This window comes from Coniosporium apollinis, assembly GCF_000281105.1.
Source record: "Coniosporium apollinis CBS 100218 chromosome Unknown supercont1.17, whole genome shotgun sequence".
Classification (NCBI taxonomy): Eukaryota; Fungi; Ascomycota; class Dothideomycetes; genus Coniosporium; species Coniosporium apollinis.
The window spans coordinates 355,756-381,545 of record NW_006913279.1 but is presented as its reverse complement, the minus strand read 5'-3'; the positions used below and the strand labels follow the sequence as shown (position 1 = coordinate 381,545).

Genomic DNA, 25,790 nt, shown 5'->3' with positions numbered 1-25,790 from the left:
GTCGTTAGGAATGGAACGAGATGCGTGTATTGAAACTGCAGAGTGCGTAGCTAGTTGTGCAACGACAAAACTCCGCGCGATACATTGCGCGGATAGAAATGAAAGACGGCCGTGGTTCGCCTCGAAGAAGAATACTCTACAAACGGACAGATGTCGCTAGTGAACACCGTTGGTTAGGGCCATGCCGTTCGTCTCGACATGTCCATTGACACCGTTGGTCTCTGCGTGACCATTAACGCCGTTTCCCTCAAGAATCGCGTCGCCATCATTGACAGCGCTGCCGAAAATGGAATCCACGAGATGTCCAGCCCTGCAGGCCAAAATGGAAAGGAGGGTATCACTCAACTGCTGGCTGATTAGCGCTGTATCTCGAACATCGATAAGACAGTAATGCATGGTTGACTTACACCATGGGTGCTCTCGCAGCAACCCTGCAACCAAACGCCCGCATCAGAAGCAACAGCTCCTTTTTCAAACTCAACCCTGTAGTCCCTACCCACTGTCCAGTTGTTGTCAGGCCGGTCGCCGCCAGGCATAAGATGCCTAGCGTTCTGCAGTATATCCTCATGCGCATCACGCCTGTAGCCCGAAGCAACGAGCACAGCATCGACGTCCATCACCTCGTCACCCAGAGCGCCATCGACGAGGAAGTTGCCACTCTCGTTATGAACATGCAGTCGCACGCCACCCTTGCGGACCGGAGAATCATCGATAGCCGTCACGGTTCGGTGAGGGAGGATGCGGCGAGGCCAGTCTTCCTCGCTGGCGTAGCGGATGCGCTGGATGTACAGCTCCTCGTATATACGTTCCAGGAGCTCGAGCCGCACAACGCCGTAGTTGGTGTTGCGGTCTTCGGCGATCGAAGCGGCACGAATGCTAGCGGACTGCTTGTAGAAGTCATTGACGCGAGATGGATTGAAGATCTCGTTGACGCTACACCGTCCTATCAGTAACAATTCACGCAGAAAATTACCTCGACTCAAACTTACAACGGCGAGTCGTCGCTAGGTCGCAGCGCCGAATGCTTGATCAGCAGCCGTGTGGTCGAGTTTGGGTAGTGCGAGTTGAGATTCTCGAAAATTTCAGCGGCACTCTGACCACCGCCGATGATTGCGAATCTGTAGGGATGCTGAGGATCTCGGAAGATCCGAGGTATGGTAAGAGAGTATTGGGACGAGTGGATCACTCGCGGATGCGACTGAGGCAATGATCTTGGAATTTGAGGCCTCCCACCTGTTGCGATGACCACGTGACGCGTCCGCCGGGTAGTCGTTTCTCCAGTGTTGATGTTTCTCGATACAACCGTGAAAGAGGGAACAGAATGCTCCCCTTTAGTAGTCTTCTCCGGTAGCACTTCTACGACTTCCTGACTGTAGCTCACAACCTCGTCGAACCATTTCGAGCACCATCGCATATAGTCTTCATATTCGACCCTCTGCGGGAGAAAGGTGCTCAGATTCGTAAAATCCACCAGCCGGTTGTTCTTGTGCAGATAGTTGATGAAAGTAAACTCGCTTCGAGGGTTACGTAGGGTTGCCATGTCCTTGAGGAAGGTAATCTGCATCTTGGCGCCCTCGAGCAACATGCCTGCATGCCACGCAAACTGCGGCTGTTTCTCAAGGAAAACAACCTTTGGAGGGCTTCCATGCAGGCTAGGAAGTCCAGAGGCCCCTTCAGCTCCATCCACCGCATCATGCAGAGCAACGGCGATGGCGAGCGATGCAGGGCCAAATCCGACGCAGACGAGGTCGTGTAGCTCGGTCTCTGCCGTATACCGGAGATGCGAACGGCTCTTCCCTCCGCTTAACGGGGCATGCCTGACGCCGTTGTTCGCGTGTCCGATCGTTTGGTGGCCTTTATAAGGGCCGTTGTATCTGCCATTGGCTGGAGTAGATGGGTCATCGGCGTGCGGTGTCATCTTTGGAGTCTTAATGCCGCTTCGTGGAAGCGTTGATGAATGTCCCCAAACTGGCGTTCTATATGTAGAGGAAGGTCAGTATAGCTGTTCGCTGTTATCGCATGGTCTCACAAACAAGACGGACCGCTTCTGATTATTTGCTAGCCTGATTGCCTTTGCCTCTGCTCTTTCGACGTTGTGTGATAACCGAGTAGTACTCAATGCGATCCACAAGTTGTTGATAGTCGGATCTGAAGATCACTCATGTCAGCGCCTTGTAAACAGTGATGACGCGTTGAACAAACCCTATATCAGCCGTACGCTTGCTTCAATGTAAGCCGCCCGTTGAGCAGGGCAAGACGACGTCACAATGTCTGTTGGCTGAACAAAATCTGATGATTTGATTGCGATGGATGACTATCTACACGGGCACATGCAATGCCTCTCTGCAGTGCAGGTTACCTTGGTACAAGTACAGCTCGACAAAATTCGCACAGCGGCTGTATCCGGAGGCCGGACTTGGCTCGAGTAAACACGGTATGTAATAGTGTGATTTCATCTTGCGAAAATTCGGCCACGATACCACGAGATTAACACTCTAAGCCAGGAGAGTCGCATTGGTGGTGGAGCGAATACCCCGGACAGCTTCGCTTGCCGATCCCACATGACGCAGTCGGCACCGAGCCGATTTCGAGCTATGATCTAATCTATTGATCTGATAAAATTTGACAGACAAATGGCTCAGTCGCCAAGGCTCGTAGTCCTGCCTTTCTGGGGCAGCATCCCCTGGCAAGATTAGCAGAAACGACGGACTGATTTCCGTGCGACTTAGCGTGTGGTGTGGATACGCCGGTTGCAAGGGAGAGGGAGGAGCAGAATGCGCTCACAGTGCCGCGAAACGGAGAGCCTGATGCGACAGATGATGCAGACGTGCACAAGCCGCTGAGTGGGGACGGCGATCTTCAAATAAAGTTATCTGATCCGCTGCTGCATGACGGCCGATGTCCGGAGAGACAGGGGATCCAGGACGTTCTAAACCCTCCAGCATCGTTTCCCTTGAACCGCTTCCCGTGTCGGGCTAAAGAGGCATCACTGACGAAATGAATGGTGGGGTGACACATGTCAGTTAAATTGAAGCAACCATGGACCAGCTGCAGATAAGTTTTTAGCACTACTCGAGCAAGGCCTCCGGGAAGTCGTGGTATGTCCTGAGGCATAACCTCCTTACTCATGAGACGTGTGTGAACCGCACTGATCTATTGCTGCTTCAAGGCCTGCAAACAGTCGAGGAGAATGAAGTGGCGACCTAAATGGCATCTAGCTTGTAATTTGGTAGTGCAAATCTAATACCACAGCCTCCAACGCGTACTGATTCATCCAGTAGAGACCAGGAGTCGCTGACGCTCTTCGAAGGAATCGGAATTCCAGGTGATGCAAAAAAGTGCTTTTGTGACAGCAACACTCAACCTAATTCCTGTGCTCCGACCATGCCAGCGTAAATGCCACCAAGTGCGACCAAATCATCATGGGTGCCCTGCTCAACGATCGCTCCATCATCAAAAACATATATACGGTCAGCGCTCTGAACACTAGCCAGTCGATGAGCCACCACGATAGTTGTGCGGCCAGACGAGGCGGCAGCGATGGCGTTGCGAACCTCCATCTCGCTGGTTGCATCGAGCTGTGATGTTGCTTCGTCGAGGAGCAGGATCTCCGGATCTCGTATCAGCGCCCTCGCAATGGCTATGCGCTGCCGTTGACCACCAGAGAGCCTAGACCCATTCTTGCCACACTCTGTGTTGTAACCTTCAGGCAGACCCATGATGAAGTCATGAATGCCGCATTTCTTGCACACATTGACAACCTCCTCATGCGATGCTTCCCGGCCAGGTCGTGCACCTAGCTTGACGTTAAACAAAACAGAGCCTGGGAAAAGATGTGGCTCTTGTTCTACTAGACCTATCCTCGCTCGGTGCTCCTCTACCGGCATGTTTCTGATGTCTATTCCGTTGACTAGAACAGCACCACCAGTGGGGTCAAAGAAACGCTCGATGAGAGAAATTGAGGATGTCTTGCCTGCCCCGGACCGGCCGACGAAGGCGACAAATTCTCCAGGCTGGACGGAGCACATAACTTCTTTCAGAGCGGGAGCGCTGGGTCTGGAAGGGTATATCAGACTGACGGCTTGGAAGTCGACTTGTCCTCTGCTAAGGGGAGGTTTTTCCAAGTCGCTACCTTTCTCTGAGAGCTCGGATGAATCCGAGACGACTGACGTCAAAGCGCTGGTAGAGTCCGTAATGATCGAGGGGCGCTGGTCGTGTAGCTTGAAGACACTGCGAGCAGCAGATTTGGCTCGAGTGAGCTCTGGTGCGAGGCTGAACATCTGTCCGGCTGCCTGTGCAGAGAAAAGGAGGGCAGGTAACACGATGAAGAACTGTAGTGTTGTATAATTGCCATTCCGGACTTGCTTCGCTCCCCTATGCAAGTCATCAGCCGCCGTCGATGATGAATTGGAAATCAGAATCTCAACCGATACTTACCACCAGTACGCTAAGGCGTACACAAAGTAAGTGATTGAAAGGGAGAACGCGAGCAACACGTTGCTCATGATCGTGAACTTGAGACTCTGCTCATAAGGCTCTTGGATGGCTTCCTTATAAAGCCGAAGAACGTCGCTCTCGCGGCCTAGAGCGGCCACCGTCCGGATAGATGCACAGGCTTCAGAGGCCAATGCAGCTGCTTCGTTGTATGCCGTCTCGTGTCTTTCCTCAGCCTTGGACAAGATGCGTAAGCGTAGGAAGCCAGCAAGAAGCATGACGGGCACGGCGGCCAGTAAGACTACTGCAATCTTCCAAGCTATAATATGAGCAAGGACGATGCCTCCAATGATGGAGGTTGCAACGGAAAAGAACGTGCCGATGATGATGCCGGACATCCCGCTGAGATGACCGGCATCCATGCTGAGAGAAGACATCAGCGCGTGCAGCGAGCGGGAGGGCTCGGAGAACCACCCCACATCCTGCTGCAAGATCGTTTTCAAGGAGATTGCTTTGACACCTAGAATTAGCCGCTCTGAGACTATGCCAAAAAGGCTCCCAGTCGCGGAGTAAGCCACGAGTGCAATCAGAGAGAGTACGAAGAACATGAGGCAGAAAAAGTTGGCCCTGCGAGCAAGACGCTCACTCTCGGATTCTTCGTTGAGGATATGGACAAGGTTGCCGAAAACTATGGCTTCACCCATGATGATAGCTCCGCTCACCATTGAGGCTAGGATGCCTAGGAATATGAACGGTCTCTCTGACCTGCTCATGGCAAAGCACCTCCTCACGAGGGTAAAAACGCTTAGAGGCTCCGCATGTGAGTGCTCATCGGTCACATTGCCTGAGGGAGTACCGAGCGGAGTAGGTTTCGTCATCGAATCTTCCGGAGAGCTGGATTTGGCTGATGTTCGACTTTCCGACTCTGAATCAGACTTCACGAAGCTCTGCGCATCCACCAGCTGCTTGTAGGCACCATTCAGCTCCAAAAGTGATTCATGCGTCCCTTCTTCAAGAAGAGTCCCTTCTCCCATGACCATGATCTTATCTGCCTCCTTGATGGTAGCAAGGCGATGGGCGATGATTATTGTTGTCCTTGTCGAGACCGCAGCCGCACGCCTGAGCGCATCGAGCACCAGCGTCTCGCTCGTCGCGTCCATAGCACTGGTATACTCGTCCAAGACCAATACTGAGGGCTCTCCGACAAGGGCACGGGCCAAAGCGAGCCGCTGCTTCTGCCCCCCAGACAATTGCGTGTTTCCTGAACCGCCGATTGCAGTCAAAAGTTCATCGGGCAGTGCCGAGATGAAGTCACAGTTTGCGTCCGCTGCAGCCTTCTCGCATCGCCGGATGACTTCTTGCTCGGATAAACCGTGGTTATCCCCGAGCCCGTGACGTATATTATCAAGGACTGTGCCGGAGAAGAGGACAGGGTTTTGATCCACGAGCGCGATTTGCCTACGCCAGCTACCGACGTTGAAGGTGCGGATGTCCCTATCACCGACGGTAACTCTTCCGGATGATGGATCGTAGAACCGCAACAGCAGGGCAGCTACGGTCGATTTACCGGAACCTGAAGCGCCTACGAGACCGTTGACCCTTCCCGCCTTGAACTTGAGATTAAGACCTTCAAGTACGCGTGCATTGGACCTTGCTGGGTAGACAAACGTGACGTCCTGGAAACGGATCTCGCCCTTGAAAGTGTCGGGACGTGCTTTTTCTCCTTCATCAGAATATACATTGATGTGAGCTTCCGTGTGGTCCAGCACTTCGAAGATCTTCTCGCCCGCCGACGCTGCGAGGGCAAAAGTTTGAATAAATGGTCCGAACTGGCCAACGACGAAGGATGCGTCCAGGATCAAGAAAACCACGGCATATATAGTGCCTGCTCCGCCGGATGCTCCTTCTGCGCCTTCATACAACCGACGACCTTCCCAAAATGCTAACGCATTGGCAGCGTATGCCACGAAATACACTGAGCCAAGCATAAGGGCTCCGGCGATTGATTTCTTTACTCCGACACGGACTGCTCTCTTCAGCAGTGCCAGATGATCTTCGGTCATTTTGTCAAGAACCCCGAAGGCTTGAACGACTTGGACGCCCTTAATGGCACTCTCTGCCAGGTTTGCAGCCTCCTCCGAAAGATCTGCTGCCCTCTTAGAGAATCTCGAGACGGCCTTTGTGCCGAAGTAGACGATCATCGCCATGGCTGGTATTACTGCGACGAAGAGGATACCTGTCAAAGTGGCATTGAGGATAAACCCGACGGTGAAGGCTGCTACGAAGTAACTGATCGACTGGATGAATAGGCCGACCTTTTCGGACGTTCCCAGTTGTATAGTCTGCGTCTTTTCCGTAAGAACGTTCGTCATATCCGGCGCTTCAGTATCGAAATAGGCCAGCTCCATCCCGAGAGCTCGCTCTACCAAGGACTCCCGCAAGCCTCGAGATACTCGCTCGCCAATTATCCCCCAGCATACAGCCCAGCCCCATGTTATCACAAAGTACGCCGTTGCAACGCCAAGGAGTTGTCCGATACGTGTCTCCAATTCCGCTTCGGAGGGCGGAAAAGAGTCAATGATGCGTCCGAATATGACGCCGATGATAGGAAGAGGTACACCGGCTGCAACGGCAAGGATGACACCTGCCAGCAGTGTCGTTCTTGATTGGAAATCTTTCAGAGGTCGGTAAAGGGTTGTGTATGAGGTCTTGAAAGGGTTGAGCCCTAGTACCTGTCGCAGAGCCTTTTGCGGTACGTTGCTGAGATGATTATGCCAAACTCGATTCTGTGCAGTGCTCAGAGACACGAGCTCAGTATCTCTGCGCCATTGTGAGCCCGCCTTTGAGTGTCTGTCGCCGTCGGGATCCCCCACTGGGAGGCGGCCAGTTGACGAACGCTTTCCTAGCTCTGGCCGACCAGGAAGCAAAGTCGCCGGCGCAATAGGATCCTTCCGCACCGGGCCTTCTTCAACCACTGCGACAGACATGTTGATGCTGGCTCCCTGGGAGCTGTTTCTCGCAGACGGGAGTGGACAGCTTGATAGATTCAGGAAAAACTTGAGCTACCAGTAAGATGGGAAGAACTAGACGTTGAGAGTATGCTAAGCACCGAGACGGCGAGACCAATTGTCAAGCCATCTTTAGCGCTCGAGTTACTGTTAATCACGTAGCGGAAACGAATTTGAGAAGAAATTAAATTGAAACGGCTAACCGATGGTAGCTGAATGGCATACCCACAATGTTCTCTAGCAGAATTATGCATCCTGACGAGGGTCAAGCGCCGGAGACAGCCACCTACAGCTGAGCTTCCAAGACCTACTTTTGGTGCCGTCGGGCAAGCGAGCCCTGGTCGCCGGTGAACCCAGCATGAGTAGTGACAAGCTTGAGCGCGCCCGCGCGATTGCATTGCCGGAACCTCACCTGGAACGTTCAGATCGTCATAGGCGTTGGAACAGCAGCACAAGGTTCGTTGGCTGGTTGCGAAGTTGTTAGGTTGCATGGTACGAGATCAGCGCGCCTGCATCTGACATCCTGGCGCCTGTCAGTGTGGGGGCTTATCAGATCCGCAATCCTCTCCTGCTACTGCAGAAGCTGGGGACTTCCCTAACCGGTTGGAGCAGTGATGGCGCAGGACAATGCTGGAACCATGCAACCGTGGTTGATGCCAAGTCACTGCGGTTCGTTTTAGGTTAACTTATCAGATCATCGGACATGAGAAAACTCTGCCCTTAGTCCATCTCGTGACGACAGCGCCCGACTAAGCGTCCCGCACTGCCCAGGTGTGTTGTTGCAATCTCCGGTAACGGCAGAGCAGACACTGCGGCCAGGTTCGGCGACTGGCATCGTACGAGCACCGAAGACGACCCGGCACGAGGTGTTTGCGAGTCGCCATGGTCTGCGTAGAAGCTGGGGGTGGTGGACTGCTCGATCACGACGTGGCCAATAGAAATGATGACAGGCGAGCGGAAAACTTGACAGAAAGCGGCGGGACCAGCCGTTGGTCTAGCCGACAGTGATGATGCTGGGAGCGGCCGGGGTCACGCCAGATGCCAACGGCATCCAGCACCCCTACCAAACTCACCAGTGGCCCGATTAGATTATGGCGACCACTACACTGAACCTCCGCGCAATTTGGCTTCGTGAGTCCAAGGACGACGAGGAATCTGATAAGATGCACCAACGTCTCGTTTGCCATTCCATACAGCGCATCTCTCCAGCGCGGTACTCATTTCAAGCCCTTCTCGAAAAGTCATCTCCCCCATCATTGGCATCATGCCAGGTCTGCAGTACACGCGCTTCCCAAACCTCTACACGGCTAGCAGCCCCGTGGTCCACGGAGATGGGTTGACAGAAGCTCATATTGGCGGCTTACGCTTCCCCGAAGAAATAATCCACATCTCCTGGGCTGTTCTGCTCCGGTCTTATACGGGCAGTGAGGAGCTGGTATTCCTGACAGAAGACTGCGCCATCCGAGTTGATGCCCGCAGTTGGGTCGTCGAACGGATTTCCGGAGAGCATGAGTATGCGAGCCCAGAAGAAGCCGATGTCACTGGAGTATTCCGGAAGGAAGTAAGTCAAGCCTGTCTACGAACAGCTATCGAGTAGCTAATAGCCCTTGTAGGACAGCTTCTCAGGACAGTTGGCTCTTTCGTTGCTCTTTGACCCTCAAACGGGCCAGGGTCAACTCCGCGCTTCGCGGCATGTCCCGGAGTATCACCTGCGAGAGTTCGCAGAACAGCTGAAACATGCTATTCGGTGGACTTTAGGTATGAAGGGAATGTTAGAAAGTACAGCAGTTGTTGCACAACCAACTCTGTCTGTGCTAAACCGGAGCCCAAAGTTGCTTGATGGACCACGGTTGTTGCACCACCTCTTAGATCTCGGGTCATCCCAGACTTGCGCCATAGATTTCTTGCGGAAGGACGGGAGCCATACGAGTATGTCTTATTCTGAACTGGACTCTACCACGACAGCTTGGGCGACGAGGCTCCAGCAATCACTTGCAACGAAGGCCAGCCCGCAAAAGCAAGTCATACCAGTTCTGATACCGCAATCTCCGGAGCTTTACATTGCGTTGGTTGCGATTCTCAAAGCAGGCGCGGCATTTTGCCCGTTGAATCTAGATGCGCCAGAGAGACGCCTGGAATTCATTCTCAAGGATGTTTCTGCAGGGATCATTCTTACTACATCCGAATTCAATGTCAGGATACCTAAAGACGATACCCTGGAAATCATTTGCATCGACGAAGAACCCCCTCCTGCAGCTGCTGGTCGCGCAGCCTCAATTTCACAGCCGCAGCCGGAGGACCTCGCCTATGTCATGTATACTTCTGGATCTACAGGCACTCCTAAAGGCGTCGGCCTATCTCATTTCGCGGTAACCCAGAGTCTACTGGCTCACGATCGGCACATCCCTGCATTCTCTCGCTTTCTGCAGTTTGCTGCACCAACGTTCGATGTATCAATGTTCGAGATTTTCTTTCCCTTATTAAGAGGTCGCACCCTTGTTGGCTGCGATCGTGATCGCTTACTGGACGATCTACCAAACGTCATCAATGAGCTGGAGGTCGATGCTGCAGAGCTGACTCCTACCATTGCGGCAACTTTACTGCGTAGCAGGGACTCTACGCCTGGTCTGAAATTACTTCTTACCATTGGCGAGATGCTTACAACACCTGTCACTAATGAGTTCGGAGGCAAAGAAGAGCGTCATAGTATCCTGTGGGGGATGTACGGCCCCACAGAAGCCGCGATACACTGCACTGTGCAGCTGGATTTCCAGGCATCATCGAAAGTAGGTATGATTGGGAAACCACTTGATACTGTGTCAACCTTTATCGTTGGCCCTTCTGCGCCCGAATCGCAGAAGCGGACCGATGTAGATATTTTACCGATCGGCCACATCGGTGAACTTGCTCTCGGCGGACATCAGCTGGCCAACGGCTATCTTAACAGGCCCGAGGAGACCGCCACGGCTTTTGTTGAGACAAAGGAACACGGCCGACTGTACCGGACCGGCGACAAGGCAAGGATGCTGCCCGACGGAACCATTGAGTGTCTCGGACGCATCGTCACCGGGCAGGTGAAGCTACGAGGTCAACGTATCGAACTCGGCGAAGTTGAGCAAGCAGTCGCTCGTGTTCCGGGTTGCCGGAGTGTAACTGCAAGCATAGTTGCAAGCGTCCTGGTAGTATTCTGTTTGATCGACGACGGCGGAACGTCGAAGCAAGAAGTACTAGACATGTGTCGTCGCTGGCTCCCAGCTTTCATGATTCCTGGCGACGTCATACTTCTCTCAGAACTCCCTCGGTTGTCATCTGGAAAGATCGACCGAAAGAGGTTGGAGAGTGACTATGAACGGTGTAAGGAAGACGCTGTCCGGGATGATGGTGTCTACTCCGACAGCACTGAGCAAAAGATATGCGAAATTATACAAGAAGTCCTTCACCAAAGAACCACATCGTCCACTGTTCTATCGACCACTGGACTCGATTCCTTGAACGCAATCAGAGCCGCGTCGTCTCTCCGGAAAGCGGGATTTTCCCTGACAGCTGTCGACATACTGGCTGCAAAAGACGTAAAAACTCTCCGGAATACCATCGACAAAAAACAAAGTCTACCGAATAATGGAGAGCATGAAGCTCCAAAAACAGACATATTTGAAGAGCTGCGAGCAGTAATCCTGAACGGTCCGGACATGGTGTCGTGCCAGTCGCAAGTTTATGACGTCCTTCGTTGCACTCCCCTTCAAGCATCTATGCTCGCGGAGAGCGCTGTCCGGCCACAAGCTTATTGTAACTGGATAGAGCTTGAGTTCCCTGCCGGAAGTACGGCCGAAGCCATCACGTACTGGGTTTCGGCGCTGGCAGTGAAGCACTCGTCACTCCGCTCGGGGTTTGTTACTGTAGCAGCATCGAAGCATTCTCATGCTCAGGTAGTCTGGACAGAGCTGAACAACGAGCAAATCTTAGAAGTTACTCAATTCAACTACGCCTATGACGTTCACAGTTCGGGAGCGTTACTTCGGCCGCTGAAGATCCAGGTTAACTGCACCGGTGATAGGTCACGCGTGCTCCTTCAGTTGCATCATGCCCTGTATGATGGATGGTCTGTTGACCTCATGCTCAAAGATCTCGACAGTCTTGTAGCTAGTAAATCTTTAAGCAACGGACCACAGTTCCGGCCCGTTGCTGAGTTCTATGCCTCAGTCAAACACATCGAGGATTGGGAGCTCGCGAAAGAATACTGGGCCAAGCATCTAGCAGACTTCACCCCGACAAGTTTTCCAAACCTGCATGGACGTCTCCACGAAGACGATTCGCTGACATCGATGAGATACAAACTGGCAATACCATGGGAGGATGTAAAGTCGCTGGCCAGTCAACTTAGCATCAACCCACAGGTTTTCTTCCAGGCGGCATTTGCCTACCTTCTCAGTCACTACTTTGGAAGCAGTGATGTCGTCTACGGCACCGTCACCTCAGGCCGCACGATTCCCGTCACTGGCATCGAAGACATCGTTGGTCCATGTATATGTACACTGCCGTTACGTGTGGATATCTCGCGTTCCAGGACCGTTAAAGACCTGCTGCTAAGCATACAATGTTTGAACCGAGACCTGCTTCGGCACTGCATCCTCCCGCTGCTGGATATCAAGCAGGCTTGTGGTGTGAGACCAGGCACTGCTCTGTTCGATACGCTACTAGTGTGGCAGGAAAGCTTGGAAAGTCACAGCAGCGAGTCCAGAAGTGTTCGTCAAATCAACTCTGCAGATCAACTGGAGTTCAAGCTCATCATGGAGTTGGAGCCGCGAGCGGATCATGTTACCGCCAAGGCCACCTATCAGAAATCCACAGTACCTCATGCTCATATGCAGCTACTGTTCGAGCAGCTTGATCAGCTTGTCACCCATTTTGCTCGCAACGTCGAGTGTAGTGTTGACGATCTGGGCGACATCTTCGCCATGCATACATTGTCCGTCGCAAACCCATACTTCGAGCGCCAAGATACCAGCCAAGGCCTTACTCACTCTGTAGAAATGAGGGCTACGACGAGTCCCGACGATCTGGCCGTAGTGTTTGCTGAGTCGATTAGCGAGACGTCGACTCAGACCCGGACTATCACCTACCAAGAATTCAATCTTCGGTCCAACAAGCTTGCCCATTTTCTTAAAGCTCAGGGTGTTCATCCGGATGACCTTGTCTGCATCTGCATGGAGAAAAGCCTGGAGCTCTACATTGCCATCTTAGCTACAATCAAGGCAGGTGCAGGATACCTCCCAGTCACACCCGAAACGCCGCAAGAAAGAATCCGTTATATCCTGCAGGAGGCAGGAGTCAAACTCTGTCTCACTCAAATGGGAGCATCATCCAACCTTGCCAAAGATGCAGAGTGTGAGATCATCTTTGTGGATCAGCTTGATCTCGAGATGTACCCAGAACACAACCTTTGCCAACCCTATCGGGGATCCAACTTAGCCTACGCCGTGTTCACCTCCGGCAGCACCGGTACTCCGAAGGGCGTACTCGTGACACAAGACAACCTTGTCAGCAATCTGAAGGTCTTGAGTGAGATTTATCCAGTTTCTGAAGGGTCCCGGCTGTTGCAATCCTGCTCCCAAGCGTTCGACGTTTCCGTGTTCGAGATATTCTTCGCCTGGTACTCTGGCATGTGCCTTTGCTCTGCTACCAAAGACGTCCTCTTTCATGATTTGGAGAATGCTATCCGCCAGATGAACATCTCCCACCTCAGTCTAACACCTACAGTGGCTGCATTAGTGCACCCCCTCAACGTGCCAAAAGTGAAATTTCTTGTCACCGCCGGAGAAGCTGTGACGGAGCATGTACGGAGAGCGTGGGCAGGTAGGGGCCTCTACCAGGGGTATGGACCATCTGAAACGACGAACATTTGCACGGTTAAAGGGGAAGTCGCGCCCACGGATTTAATCAACAACATCGGAGGACCTTTCAAAAATACATCGGTCTTCATCTTGGAAGAGGGCGGCACGAAACCTGTGCCCAAAGGCGGCATTGGCGAGCTGTGTTTCGGCGGTGATCAAGTGTTCCGGGGCTATCTGAATGCACCCGAGCTCACGGCTTCAAAAGTCATAGACCATCCTGAGTTCGGCCGACTTTACCGCAGCGGTGATCTTGGACGGCTACTTACCGACGATTCCATACTGTTCGCTGGCCGCTCAGATGACCAGGTCAAGATCCGTGGTCAGCGAGTCGAACTTGGCGAGATTAATAGCTGTGTGTTGGATGACAAGGCGGTCCGCGACTGTGTTTCACTCATTATCCGGAACGATAAGTTCAACGTGCAACAGCTCGTCGCATTCTGGGTTCCCTCGAGTAGCTCAACTCGAGACCATCTCGTTCTACCTGCAGAAACAGCTCTAACAGTCATCATTGCACGGTTGTATGAAACATTGTCGAGTAAGCTTCCTGTCTACATGATCCCGAAGGCACTGGTACCAGTCGCCTCTATCCCTATGACTGTGCAAGGCAAGGTCGATCGACGCAAGATTGAAGCGAGCTACGAGAGCTTGAGTTTGGACTACCTGAACGCAGTCTCGCAAGCCTCCTCAGAAGGAGGAGATGAAGATCGAGCCAACTGGACCGGGACTGAGGACCGTATGGCGGAAGCACTTGCGAAAGTCTTGGATCTCGCTGCAGGTGAAGTAAAACGACACTCTTCATTCTTTAGCCTTGGCCTGGACTCCATATCTGCCATCGCGTTCTCAAGAGCATTGAAAGATATCGGCTTTCCCACGATTGCAGTCTCTGCTATACTCAAGAATCCTTCCATAGCCCGCCTAAGCCGTCAGATGTCTGAGGAGAGGTCTCCAAAGCCCGCGCTAGAGGTAGATCTTGACAAAGTCTTTACTGATGAAACACTGTCGCGGATTCAGAAAATTGTTCGCGAACACGGAAACAAGCCTCAGAAGGTCTTACCCTGCACGCCTTTGCAGGAAGCCATGCTTTCGACTGGCGCCTCCTCAGCGACATCGACGTACTGCAACCAGATGACTTTCGAGGTCACTGGTGAACTTGATCGGCTCAAAGACTGCTGGGTCTTGATGTGCCGCAGACACGATATCCTCAGAACCTGCTTCGTACCGACAGAGGAGCCCGAATATCCGTTCGCTCAAGTCGTTTTGGAAGACACCCACCCTCCTTGGGATGCGATCGAGTCAGAAACCAGAAATTTATCGGATGATTTTAATGATCGTTCTCGTAGAACCATCTCATCCCTCATAGAGTCGTACCGGCCTCCTCTGTACTTTACCACAGCTGTCTCAGGAGGCTCGAAGTACCTTCTCTTCACCTGTCATCACTCGTTGTATGATGGTGCTGCCATTGCAGAACTGCTTCACGAAGTTGAGCAAACATACCAAGGCGAGAGTCTCCCGCCCGCGGTTCTATACGAGCCTTATCTTGAACAGATGTTGGCCACGAGGAAAGACACAACCGATGAGTTTTGGAGAGAGATGCTCCGTGCTTTTGAGCCCTCCGCCTTTCCGGACCTCACAGGCAGATCTTACAACTCCCGCAAACGCATGACTAAAAGACTAGTCCATTCAGAAACGCTACCGGTGTCATTCAACGCCTTGGAAGCGCGATGTAGGCAGTTGTCAGTATCTTTGCTTTCCCTGGGACAAGCTGCATTGACGAAAGTTCTCGCGCTGTATCTGAACGAGACAGACTTGTGCTTTGGCAACGTCTACTCTGGCCGCACGCTTCCCGTGGATGGTTTGGAGAGACTCGTTGCGCCTTGCTTCAACACTCTGCCGGTCAGAGTTACTTTTGCGACACAGACACAGAATATAGAGCTCATGAGAGCATTGCAAGACACGAATGCCGATGTCTTACCGTTTCAGTTAACGCCGCTTCGGCGCATTCAGTCTCAATTCGGTTCTGACGGAAGTCGCCTCTTTGATACCCTTTTCCTTTTGCAGCAGCCTTCTGAAGGGCTGAACAGCCATATCTGGAAGCTAAAAGAAGATCTGGGGGAGATGGACGTAAGTGAGCACCGTTGGCCCACGGTTGAACGGCTACTGATACTGCAACAGCTGCCGCTTGTATGGGAGCTGACACCTAACGTTAAAGATGATACCCTTGTTTTAGCATTACACTTCCAGGAGTAAGCTCTGCAGCGGTACTTCAACAGGGTTTTGTAAAGCTAACATTAGACAGATCTATTATGTTCGCCGAAGGCGCGCGGAACGTTGCTCAGGCTTTTCTGTCCGCATTGAACTCATGTATTCAGTATCCTCACGCACCGACAACCGATTTGGCACACCTACCAAGCCACCTACTTTCGATCAGCGATCCGCATCCCACCAGATATGACCCCGAGGACGGACCACTCCTCCACTCTGCATTCGAGAAGAATGCATCCGCCCGCCCGAGTTCCCCGGCTCTCGTTTTCCAGCATGTTGATGGCACTAGAACTCAATATACATTCGAAGAGCTGAACCAGAAATCTAACCGCATAGCGCACGCCTTGCTAGAAGCCGACGTTGGCCTTGAAGATGCTGTTCCGGTTTGCATTCCAAAGGGGCCTCTATTCTATGCAAGCGTTCTGGGGGTTCTGAAAGCCGGAGCCGCCTTTACGCCGTTTGATCCAGACTTGCCGGTGCAGCGGAAGCAGTACATGCTTGAAGAGCTCAATGCGAAGACCGTTCTCCATTCCGACGGCATCGATGTGTCATGGGCTGGCGACGTACAAACCATCGACATCAGTCGCATTGATTCGTATCCCACATCAAACCCAGTTGTTCCAGATTTGAAGGACATCAATCTGGCATACAGGCTATACACGTCGGGCTCGACTGGCAAGCCTAAAGCAGTCAGCGTAGAGCACCGCAATCCAGTTCAGACCGTTGAGAGCTCTCGTTCCATCATACCATGGAATCATGACACTCGCTTGCTCCAGTTTGCGGCTACTACGTTCGATATGTGCTACTATGACTGCTTCCTGGCATGGTCCTTTGGCTTCTGTCTTTGTGCAGCTGAACAGCGGACAATGCTTGATGATACACCTTCAATCATCAACTCGTTAGCGATTACTCATATGGATCTGACGCCGTCGGTGGCATCGAACATTTCGAGCGAATCCGTACCCACAATCGAATATCTCTACTGTATCGGCGAGGCCATGCCACAGAGTTTGGTCGACGAGTGGGCTGGGAAATGCGTCAATTCCTATGGACCGACGGAAGCTGCTTTCTGTTGTACCATTTTCCCAGTGGATTCGGAGGTCAAGTCCGCCGTTATTGGCAAGCCCTTTCCGACAACCACTTTTACTGTCTTATCTTCGGACGGTAACCGCGTCCTGCCGGTTGGGGCTTCCGGTGAGCTGCACATTGGCGGCCATCAAGTGGCGCGAGGCTATCACGCAAACGAGGAATTGACTGGATCACGCTTTATACAAAGGGACGGTCAGCGGCTCTACAAGACCGGCGATGTTGTTCGTATGCTCAACAATGGGACTTTTGAGTTTATTGGCCGTTCCGATGACCAGGTAAAGATCCGCGGGCTTCGCGTTGAGCTGGGCGAGATCACTCAAGTCATTCGGAACTCGGACGACCGGATTCAAGATGCCTCAACCCAGGTGCTACGCCTACCAAACAGCTCCAAGGACCAACTGGTCGCATTTTTAGCTTTGGATTCCAACAAGGGCGACTTCGATCACGACGGCATCAAACACGCAGCCCGATCTGCTGCGAGTGCTTCTCTGCCGTCGTATATGGTCCCCACATTTTTCCTCACTCTCGAGCGCATCCCATTGTCAGCTGCTGGCAAGGTTGACAAAAAGAGGCTGCGAGCCCTATTTGAGGAACGTGCCGCGGACATGATTGACGCCGATGAAGATGGCACCCTCGATACGAACGAGGACTGGACCACGCCTGAATCACAGATCCGATCCGCATTCGCAAAGCTGTCCAGAACATCAATTGAGCGCATCAAGCGGGGCACCACTATCTACCAGCTCGGACTTGACAGCATCAGTGCGGTCCAAGTAGCTTCGGAGCTGAGAAATCAGGGCTTGCAAGTAATTGCAAGTGACATTCTTGAACATCCGACCTGCGCAGATCTGGCTTCCTCCTTGACCAAGTTGCACAGGTCTCAGTCCCCTCAGCAGCGCCGCTTCGACTTTGAGGCCTTCGCCAGCCAATTCCTACCTGTTGCTTGCGAAGATGTCGGCATACCGGTCGAGACTATCGAGTCCTTGTTGCCATGTACTCCGCTTCAGACCGGATTGATCGCTCCATATGTGCGGTCTCAGGGCAAGATGTACTTCAACTATCTGCGCTTTGGTATCGACCCGGAGGTCACTTGCTCCACCTTGCGCAACGCTTGGGAGTCCGTATGTAGCAAGCATACAATGCTGCGAACCGGATTTGTCCATGTGAATCATTTACAGCATTCCTTCGCTATGGCCATACACAAGTACTCACCGGATATCGTGCCGTTAACTATCATTGAGGACAAGAGCATGTCAGACAAAGAAATTGAGGCATGGCGCCAGAAAGCGGCGACTGACGCATCGCAATCGTTACACTGCCCTCAGTGGCGTGCAATCATCGTGGCTGCTGACGACGGCTTGGTGATGCACGTCTGCATGCTGCACGCCATTTACGATGCGCAAAGTCTCCGTATCATCCTGGAAGATCTTACAGCTGCATGTAACGGCGAGCCACTGAAGCCAGCACGGCCAATCGAGCCGGTACTGGACGCGATACTCACAGGAAGTAACGAAGACAATGGAGCGGATTATGAATTTTGGAAGAAACAAGGACATCATATGCCGACCAGTAAATTTCCCAACATGACGCCTCTCCGGGTATGCAATCGCAAGTCGCAGGTTCTGGTAAAAGCCTATTCCCGAACCATCATGGAGCTTGAGCAAGGGTGCCGCAAAGCCAATATCACTATACAAGCTGCCGGGCAAGCGGCATGGGCTCGTCTGCTCTCAGCCTATATCGGTGAGCCGGCAGTTACGTTCGGAGTCGTCTTATCCGGCCGTACCATACAGGGTGCACAGTCGGTTGCTTTCCCATGCATCACCACAGTGCCACTTACCTGCAAGCCCACAGACAGCAATCGATTGCTTCTGAACCACATGATGCAATTCAATTCTGCTGTACAAAGACACCAGTTCACGCCCTTGACTAGGATACAGCGTCTGGCCGGCCACGGTGACGGGACTCTGTTCGATACTCTGTTCGCGTATCAAAAGTTGCAACATCACCATGAATGGGATATGCCTTGGAAGATCGAGGACGAAGAGGCTACGGCAGACGTAAGCACTCCCACATTTTTCAGCTTGATCCATGCTAACAGAGTCAGTACACTATATCCGTGGAACTTGAACCGCTCGCGGATCGACATCTCCAGTTCAGGATTACGTATCTCCAGGACGTCATACCTAAAGAACAGGTGGAAAAGCTACTGAATCAACTCGACGCCCTGCTAACTAATCTCATGGTGTCTCCTGATGCCTCTTTTGACGAGTTCTTGCGTAGTAATCCAGCGCTGACTTCAGTGACTCCAGCAAAATCTCCGGAGCTTAGATCGGATGTCAAGCTACTGCATGAGTTTGTGGAACAGGGTGCCCGGATGAATCCGCAGAGAATTGCGTTCGAATTTGCAACAAGTCTCGATAATGGTTGCGTTGTCAGCCGCTGCTGGACCTACGCACAACTGAACGCCGAAGCAAACAAAATCGCTCATCTGCTGCTCAAACGCGGCGCCAAGCCTGGCGATCTTGTGGCAATGTGCTTCGACAAATGTCCGCAGGCTTCATTTGCCATGTTGGGCATTCTGAAGGCAGGCTGCGCTTTCGTTGCCCTCGATCATGGGGCCCCTATCAGTCGAAAGTCCTTCATTGTAGAAGACTCGATCGCGTCAATTGTACTGTCTATGAGGGAGCAGTCAGATCAATTCCCGCAGGAGATCAAGGTACCCATTATCAACCTGGATGACGACTATACTGCAGAAAATTTGTCCGATCGCTCACCCGATTTGACGCGCACTATAAACCCGTGGGACCGCACCTACTGCTTGTACACTTCAGGTACGACGGGCACGCCAAAGGGTTGTGAGTTGACACACGAGAACGCCGTTCAGGCCATGCTCGCTTTTACGAGGATGTTCGATGGCCATTGGGATGAGGACTCTCGCTGGCTGCAATTCGCCTCTTTCCACTTCGATGTCTGTGTGCTCGAGCAATTTTGGAGCTGGTCAGTAGGCATTCGAGTGGTATCCGCTCCTAGGGACTTAATCTTCGAGGATTTGGCAGGATCAATTCGAACCTTAGGTATCACGCATATCGACTTGACTCCAAGTCTTGCAAGAGTACTTCATCCGGACGATGTGCCAAGCCTCTGTAAAGGCGTCTTCATCACTGGTGGTGAGCAGCTAAAACAGGAAATTCTGGACACCTGGGGCCCCAAAAGAGTCATCTACAATGGGTATGGACCGACTGAAGCCACTATCGGCGTCACCATGTTTCCGAGAGTTCCTGAGAATGGCAAACCGTCCAACATTGGACGACAGTTCGATAACGTCGGTTCTTACGTACTCCGGCCAAAGTCTGATGTGCCAGTCCTGCGTGGCGCGGTCGGAGAGCTGTGTGTCTCCGGCAAGCTGGTCGGCAAGGGTTACCTAAACCGGGTGGATCTCACGCATGAACGATTCCCGATGCTCGAAAGCTTCGGCGAAAGAGTCTACAGGACTGGAGACCTTGTGCGAATTTTACACGACAACACTTTTGACTTTCTGGGCCGCGCCGACGATCAGGTGAAGCTTCGCGGTCAGCGGTTGGAGATTGGAGAGATCAACAGCGTTATCAAGCAAGAAGTTGATGGGATCCAGGAAGTGGTTACTCTGGTTCTGAAACATGCAAAGCAGCAGAAAGAGCAGCTTGTGAGCTTTGTAGTCCGCGAGCTCTCGACTGGCCCGAATACAAATCCCAGGGTTTCTACCGACTCGCAAGACATTGAGATCGCTGCTGCGGCTCGGGAAGCTTGTCAAGGCAGACTACCAGGATACATGGTCCCGACCCATGTAGTGCCTCTTACAGCAATACCCTTGTCCACCAACAACAAAGCGGATGCAAACCGACTCAGGAACTTGTATGACGAAAGGACTCCGGATGAGTTGCAGAGGCTGTCTGGCTTGAGAGAGGACGATAGTACTTCAATGTCCGAAGAGGAGAGGAAGATTGCTGGGGTACTTGGAAGCATGGCTCAGATCAACGAAGATGACATCAGCAGATCCTCCACCATTTTTGAACTAGGCCTCGACTCCATTTCAGTCCTGGGGTTCTCTCACGCTCTCAAGAAGGCCGGCTTTGGAAACGCTCATGCGTCTTTGATTTTGAGAAGTAAGTCTGCCTTGAGGGCAAAAGAATTACCACTGCTGATACTTTGTAGACCCTACGATACCTCGACTCGCCAAAGTAATGGGTTCCGGGAAGTCCTCCAAAGCTGCCTCAGATGGCTCAGTAACTACAGCAAAGCAGCTTATCGCAGCATGTCAACACCGTTACAAGAGCTTTGCTGCTCACGCCCTTGGTATCGAGCAAAAAGAGATAGAGAGCATTGCGCCTACCACACCCTTACAGCAAGGGATTATCTCTAGGTCATTGGAGAGCGAAGAACCGGCATATTTTGGTGCCTTCTATTTCGCAATTTTGGACGGGACCGACCTAGCTAGGTTGCGGAGGGCTTGGGCTCAAGCCTTTCGAAGCGTTCAGACGCTCCGTACCAGGTTCATCCCTACTGAGCAGGGTCATATACAGGTTGCACTGCGGAAAGGCCAGCTGCCATGGATCGAATGCACAGTCCCAGACCATATGACTTCCGAAGAGTTTCTTCATAACCGCGTGCACAAGTGGTGGAGGCAAAACAGAGATCACTTCAGCAAACCGTTCGAGATTGTTATTGCTCGCTTACCCAGTGCCACCATCATGGCAGTACATCTGTTTCACGCTCTCTACGATGGCGCTAGCTTGCCGATCCTACTTCAGAAGGTCCAAGCGGAATACAGAGAGTCGCAAGATATTGATTACGGGCCTGCCTTCCAGGACGTTCTACCATACGGTCCCCTACGGGAGATCGGCGGTGCCCGGGAATTCTGGACGAACAACCTGTCCAACGCTCGGCCGCGGCCAATGCCATGTCTAGTATCACACGCTGGTGACGATGACACCTCGGTGGTCGTTGAGCTTCAGAACCTTGACGGACTTGAAACAGTTCGGCGAAGGCTCAATGTGACTCTTCAAGCGCTCATACAGGCTTGTTGGGCTGCCGTCCTGCAGCAGTGTTTCGCCGGCGATGTCACATTCGGAATGGTTGTCTCAGGTCGGTCCATCGACTTTGAGGGTGTGGAGCAAGTAATAGGTCCGCTCTTCAACACTGTCCCATTCCACTTGCGATTCACTGCTCAAGATACATGGTCCTCGATAGTCAGAAGGTGTCACGATTTCAATCTGGAGGCTTTGCCTTTCCAACACACAGCACTAAGAGACGTTATGAAGTGGTGTAAGCGCACATCGGACCATCCGTTCTTCGACACGCTCTTCGTTTTCCAGAAAGTGGTGGAAGATCCGGTGGCTTCCGGGATCAAGAGTTTATGGACGCCTGTGGATTCGGAGGTTCAGGCCGACTACCCGTTGGCATTCGAGGTGGAGCAGCAGACAGAATCCAGCCTGAAGCTTACCCTTGTGACCCAAAGCCACGTCTCTAACCAAGAGAGCTCGGCGGATCTGTTGCGCGCCTTTGAGAACGCTTTACAGAATCTGCTAAACGACCCCGACGCACGTGTTGCGGACACCGTACATATAGACGTTGCCTCATCTCTTCCCAGGGAGTCGTCCGTGAATGGCCACTCCAATGGTTATCTGAACGGTGTTGAAGATTTTGAATGGACACCGCAGGCCCTCCGGATCAGAGACGCTGTAGCTGGACTTGCGGGAGTGGACAACTCGGAGGTTGACGAGCACGTCTCCATATTTGACTTGGGCCTCGACAGCATCGATGCCATTAAGCTGTCTGCAAAACTCAAAGGCTTGGGAATTCACATTCCGGTCAGCGGCATCATGCGCAGCCCAACGATTCCCAAAATGTTGAAGCAGATCTCCCAAGACAATTCAGCGAACTTGAACGGGAAGAAAAGCATTGAGTTGCCGAAGATAGAACAAGACCTTCGACAATACTTCCAGAGCGTCGGCCGAGATCTGACCGGCATAGAACAAGTACTGCCTGTCACTCCACTCCAAGAGGCTATGGTTGCTGAAATGATCAACTCCGAGTTCAACCGTTACTACAACCATGATGTACTCAAGCTTAGTCGAGGCGTTGACATTGAAAGATTGAAATATGCGTGGCAGAATGTCATGAACAAGACGCCAATCCTCCGCACAACATTCGCCGAAGTTGGCGATCCAGACATACACTCTGCGTTTGCTCAGCTTGTCCACACGGGATTGCCGCTAAAGTGGGAAGAGGTCGAACTCTCGGGCACTGATGGTATTTCTGGGATTCTTGAGCAGCATCGGCAGATCGCGATGGCCTCACAATGCGAAGACGACCTGATACAATTGACTCTTGTACGGTCCGAGGCTGAAGTCTATCTGGCGTTCTCAATTGCGCACGCTTTGTACGACGGATGGTCTTTGGGGCTTTTCCATGATGACCTGCGCAGAGCATATGGCGGTCATACGACTTCACGCCCGCCGTTTGATGCCATCCTGGAGGACATACTCGGCGCTTCCAGTCCTTCCGCAGGAGACTTCTGGCGGGAATTTCTCTCAAACGCAGCAAAAACAAGGTTCCCAAGAAGATCCCATGCAGTTCAGCAGACCGAAGTTCACCGCCAGGAGCGAACCAGCTCAACATCGGTGCAGACTCTCAATGCCTTCTGCAAAAGCCAGGGCATTACTCTTCAGGCTCTCGGCCAGACTTGCTGGGCTTTGCTTCTTGCCTCTCGCGTGCACAACCTCGACATCACCTTCGGAGTCGTACTAGCGGGACGAGACAGCGAAGACGCCATGCAGACCTTGTTTCCGACCATGAACACAGTAGCTGTCCGCTCTATCGTCCACGGAACGAGGAGAGAGATGCTACAGTACGTACAGGAAAACATCAACGGTATCCGGGAGCATCAGCACTTTCCTCTCCGCAAAGTGCAAGCCATCGCCGGTTCGCAGGGTCAACCTCTCTTCGACACTCTTTTCATCTACCAAAAGCGCCCTGAAACTGCTGCAGAGGCTGAAGAAGCCCTCTATGAGTCCGTCGGTGGCGCTTCCAACGTGGAGTATCCCGTCTGTGTTGAAATGGAGACGGTATCGGATCAACTCATCTGGCGTACAGCGTGCAGCGATGAAGTTTTGAACAACGCTGAGACGGAAGAGCTACTCAAGGAGCTCGACTCCGTCCTCGGCTGTTTGATCGTTTCGCCCGAGGCTCCCATTCTTGAATTCGCTGACAAAGTCTCAATCTGCGGACTTCCGCCCTTTGCCGTAGATGACATCAATGACACCGTCGGGGGTAGCGCGTCAGCAACCAACGGAACATCGCATCATGCTGTTTCGTGGTCGCCTACTGAGACCTCCATTCGGGAAGTTCTCGCAGCAGTTTCAGGCATACCAGAAGGCGATATCTCCAAAGAGATGACTATATTCCACATGGGTCTCGACTCCATCAGCGCCATCAAAGTCTCGTCCTTGCTGCGTAAAAAGTCGATCAAGCTCAGTGTGAGCGCCATGCTTCGCGCAGCTACCATTGAGAAGATGGCTGCTGTGGTCGATGGCCAGCAGCGGGAGCGGATTGATAACAGACAATCCACAGAAGAAACTCTTTCGCAAGCGCTGGCTGGTATCGATCGACAATGGCTGCTTAACTGCGCTGGTATTGTTCAAGACAACGTGGAGCTGCTGCTACCAGCAACCGCCGGACAAGTGTATATGCTCGCCACATGGAGGAACTCCGAAGGGACTCTGTTTTACCCTGCTTTCAAATACAAGCTCAATGGTGTCTGCGAGCTTTCTACCCTTCGACAGGCCTGGAGAAGGCTGGTGGATGCAAACCAGATCCTCCGTACGGTATTGATTGCAACCGAAAGCCAAGACATGCCCTTCGTACAGGTAACAGTCAAAGTCACCAAGGAGACATTCACAGAGGTGGGATCCGACTCTGAGCAGGAAGCCGGGGACAGACCCGCGTCCCAACAACCCTTCGTCAGACTCTACGTTCGAAAGGAGGCCGACGGCTGGGCACTGATACTCAAGATCCACCATGCACTATACGACGGAGTGAGCCTACCAAATCTGATGCGCCAGCTCGAGGCCTTCTGCAGCTCCAACCAACATCCAACACCAGTGCCAAACGCCTTCGCGGACTTCATCGCCCTCAGCGCATCAGAGAAGTCTCGCCACCAGCGACAGTCCTTCTGGACAAACTACCTCTCAGGCGCTCGCACCCGCCGTCTCGTCCAGCCCACAGCACGAAGAGGCCCACGAGTCGAGCTTTTCAGATCCGGCGTCCTTCCCGACGCAAAGCCGCTCGAAACCCTCGCTAGGACGCATGGCCTGAGCATCCAATCGCTCTTCCTGGCCGCCTACGCCAGGATCTACGCCACGCTCGCATCCCGCAGCAGCAGCGAAGCGAGCGAGGACGACGCGGAGGATGTGCTGTTCGGCATCTACCTCGCCAACCGCTCTCACCCCGTCGACGGCCTCGCGGAGCTCGCGGCCCCGACTGTCAACCTCGTCCCCTTGCGCGTGAGACAGCCTCGGCGAACGGCGGTGCTGGATTCGGCAGCGGGAGTTCAGGCGGATCTGCAGGACATTGGCGGCGCGGAGGTCTCGGCTGTGGGGCTTTGGGAGATTGAGCGCTGGACTGGCGTCAAGATCGACTCGTTTGTCAATTTCTTGAAGTTGCCGGATGCGGATGAGGTAGAGGGTGGGGCGGATGAAGGGAGAGTTAGGATTGAGGAAGTGGGTTCGAAGAGGAAGGGGGAGTTTGCGAGGGTGGTGGAGTCGGGTGAGGAGGCGTTTGCTGAGCCTGAGGAGCTGAAGGGGAACTTGGTGGGAGGTGCTTACCTGGTAAGTGGTTCTCGGCAGACTGGGCGGCAGGGCGGTTCTCTGACTGAGTTGCAGCATTCGCTCGATATTGAAGCTACGGTGAGAGATGGTGGATTGGATATCGGCGTTTTTGGGCCGGTGGAGATGCTGGATTTGGAGCATGCGGAGGGATTGGTCGAGGATCTGGCGAGGCTGCTAAAAGATGTGTTGTGAGAAGTACAGTTGTCATCGAGGCCCGCATCCGCGTTTGGATGTCTTTCTCT

The 25,790-nt window shown here is 52.8% G+C and overlaps 4 protein-coding genes across 4 annotated transcripts; 2 read left to right on the top strand and 2 right to left on the bottom strand.

The window, feature by feature from the left end:
* Positions 1 to 156: 156 nt before the first annotated feature.
* On the bottom strand, positions 157 to 1,918 carry W97_04088 (uncharacterized protein; the record flags this gene model as incomplete). Its single annotated transcript, XM_007781981.1, has 3 exons — positions 157 to 345; positions 408 to 933; positions 990 to 1,918. The coding sequence occupies 3 exons, from the start codon at positions 1,916 to 1,918 to the stop codon at positions 157 to 159; spliced, it is 1,644 nt and encodes a 547-aa protein (XP_007780171.1).
* Positions 1,919 to 3,359: 1,441 nt separating this feature from the next.
* Positions 3,360 to 7,421, bottom strand: W97_04087 (uncharacterized protein; the record flags this gene model as incomplete). The annotated part of the gene is made up of 2 exons (XM_007781980.1): positions 3,360 to 4,374; positions 4,438 to 7,421. 2 exons carry the CDS (start codon positions 7,419 to 7,421, stop codon positions 3,360 to 3,362), a joined length of 3,999 nt encoding a protein of 1,332 aa, XP_007780170.1.
* Positions 7,422 to 8,706: 1,285 nt separating this feature from the next.
* Positions 8,707 to 9,039, top strand: W97_04086 (uncharacterized protein; the record flags this gene model as incomplete). Its single annotated transcript, XM_007781979.1, has 1 exon — positions 8,707 to 9,039. One exon carries the CDS (start codon positions 8,707 to 8,709, stop codon positions 9,037 to 9,039), a length of 333 nt encoding a protein of 110 aa, XP_007780169.1.
* Positions 9,040 to 9,211: 172 nt separating this feature from the next.
* On the top strand, positions 9,212 to 25,740 carry W97_04085 (uncharacterized protein; the record flags this gene model as incomplete). The annotated part of the gene is made up of 6 exons (XM_007781978.1): positions 9,212 to 15,454; positions 15,506 to 15,576; positions 15,630 to 18,741; positions 18,783 to 20,826; positions 20,876 to 25,548; positions 25,603 to 25,740. 6 exons carry the CDS (start codon positions 9,212 to 9,214, stop codon positions 25,738 to 25,740), a joined length of 16,281 nt encoding a protein of 5,426 aa, XP_007780168.1.
* Positions 25,741 to 25,790: the final 50 nt, after the last annotated feature.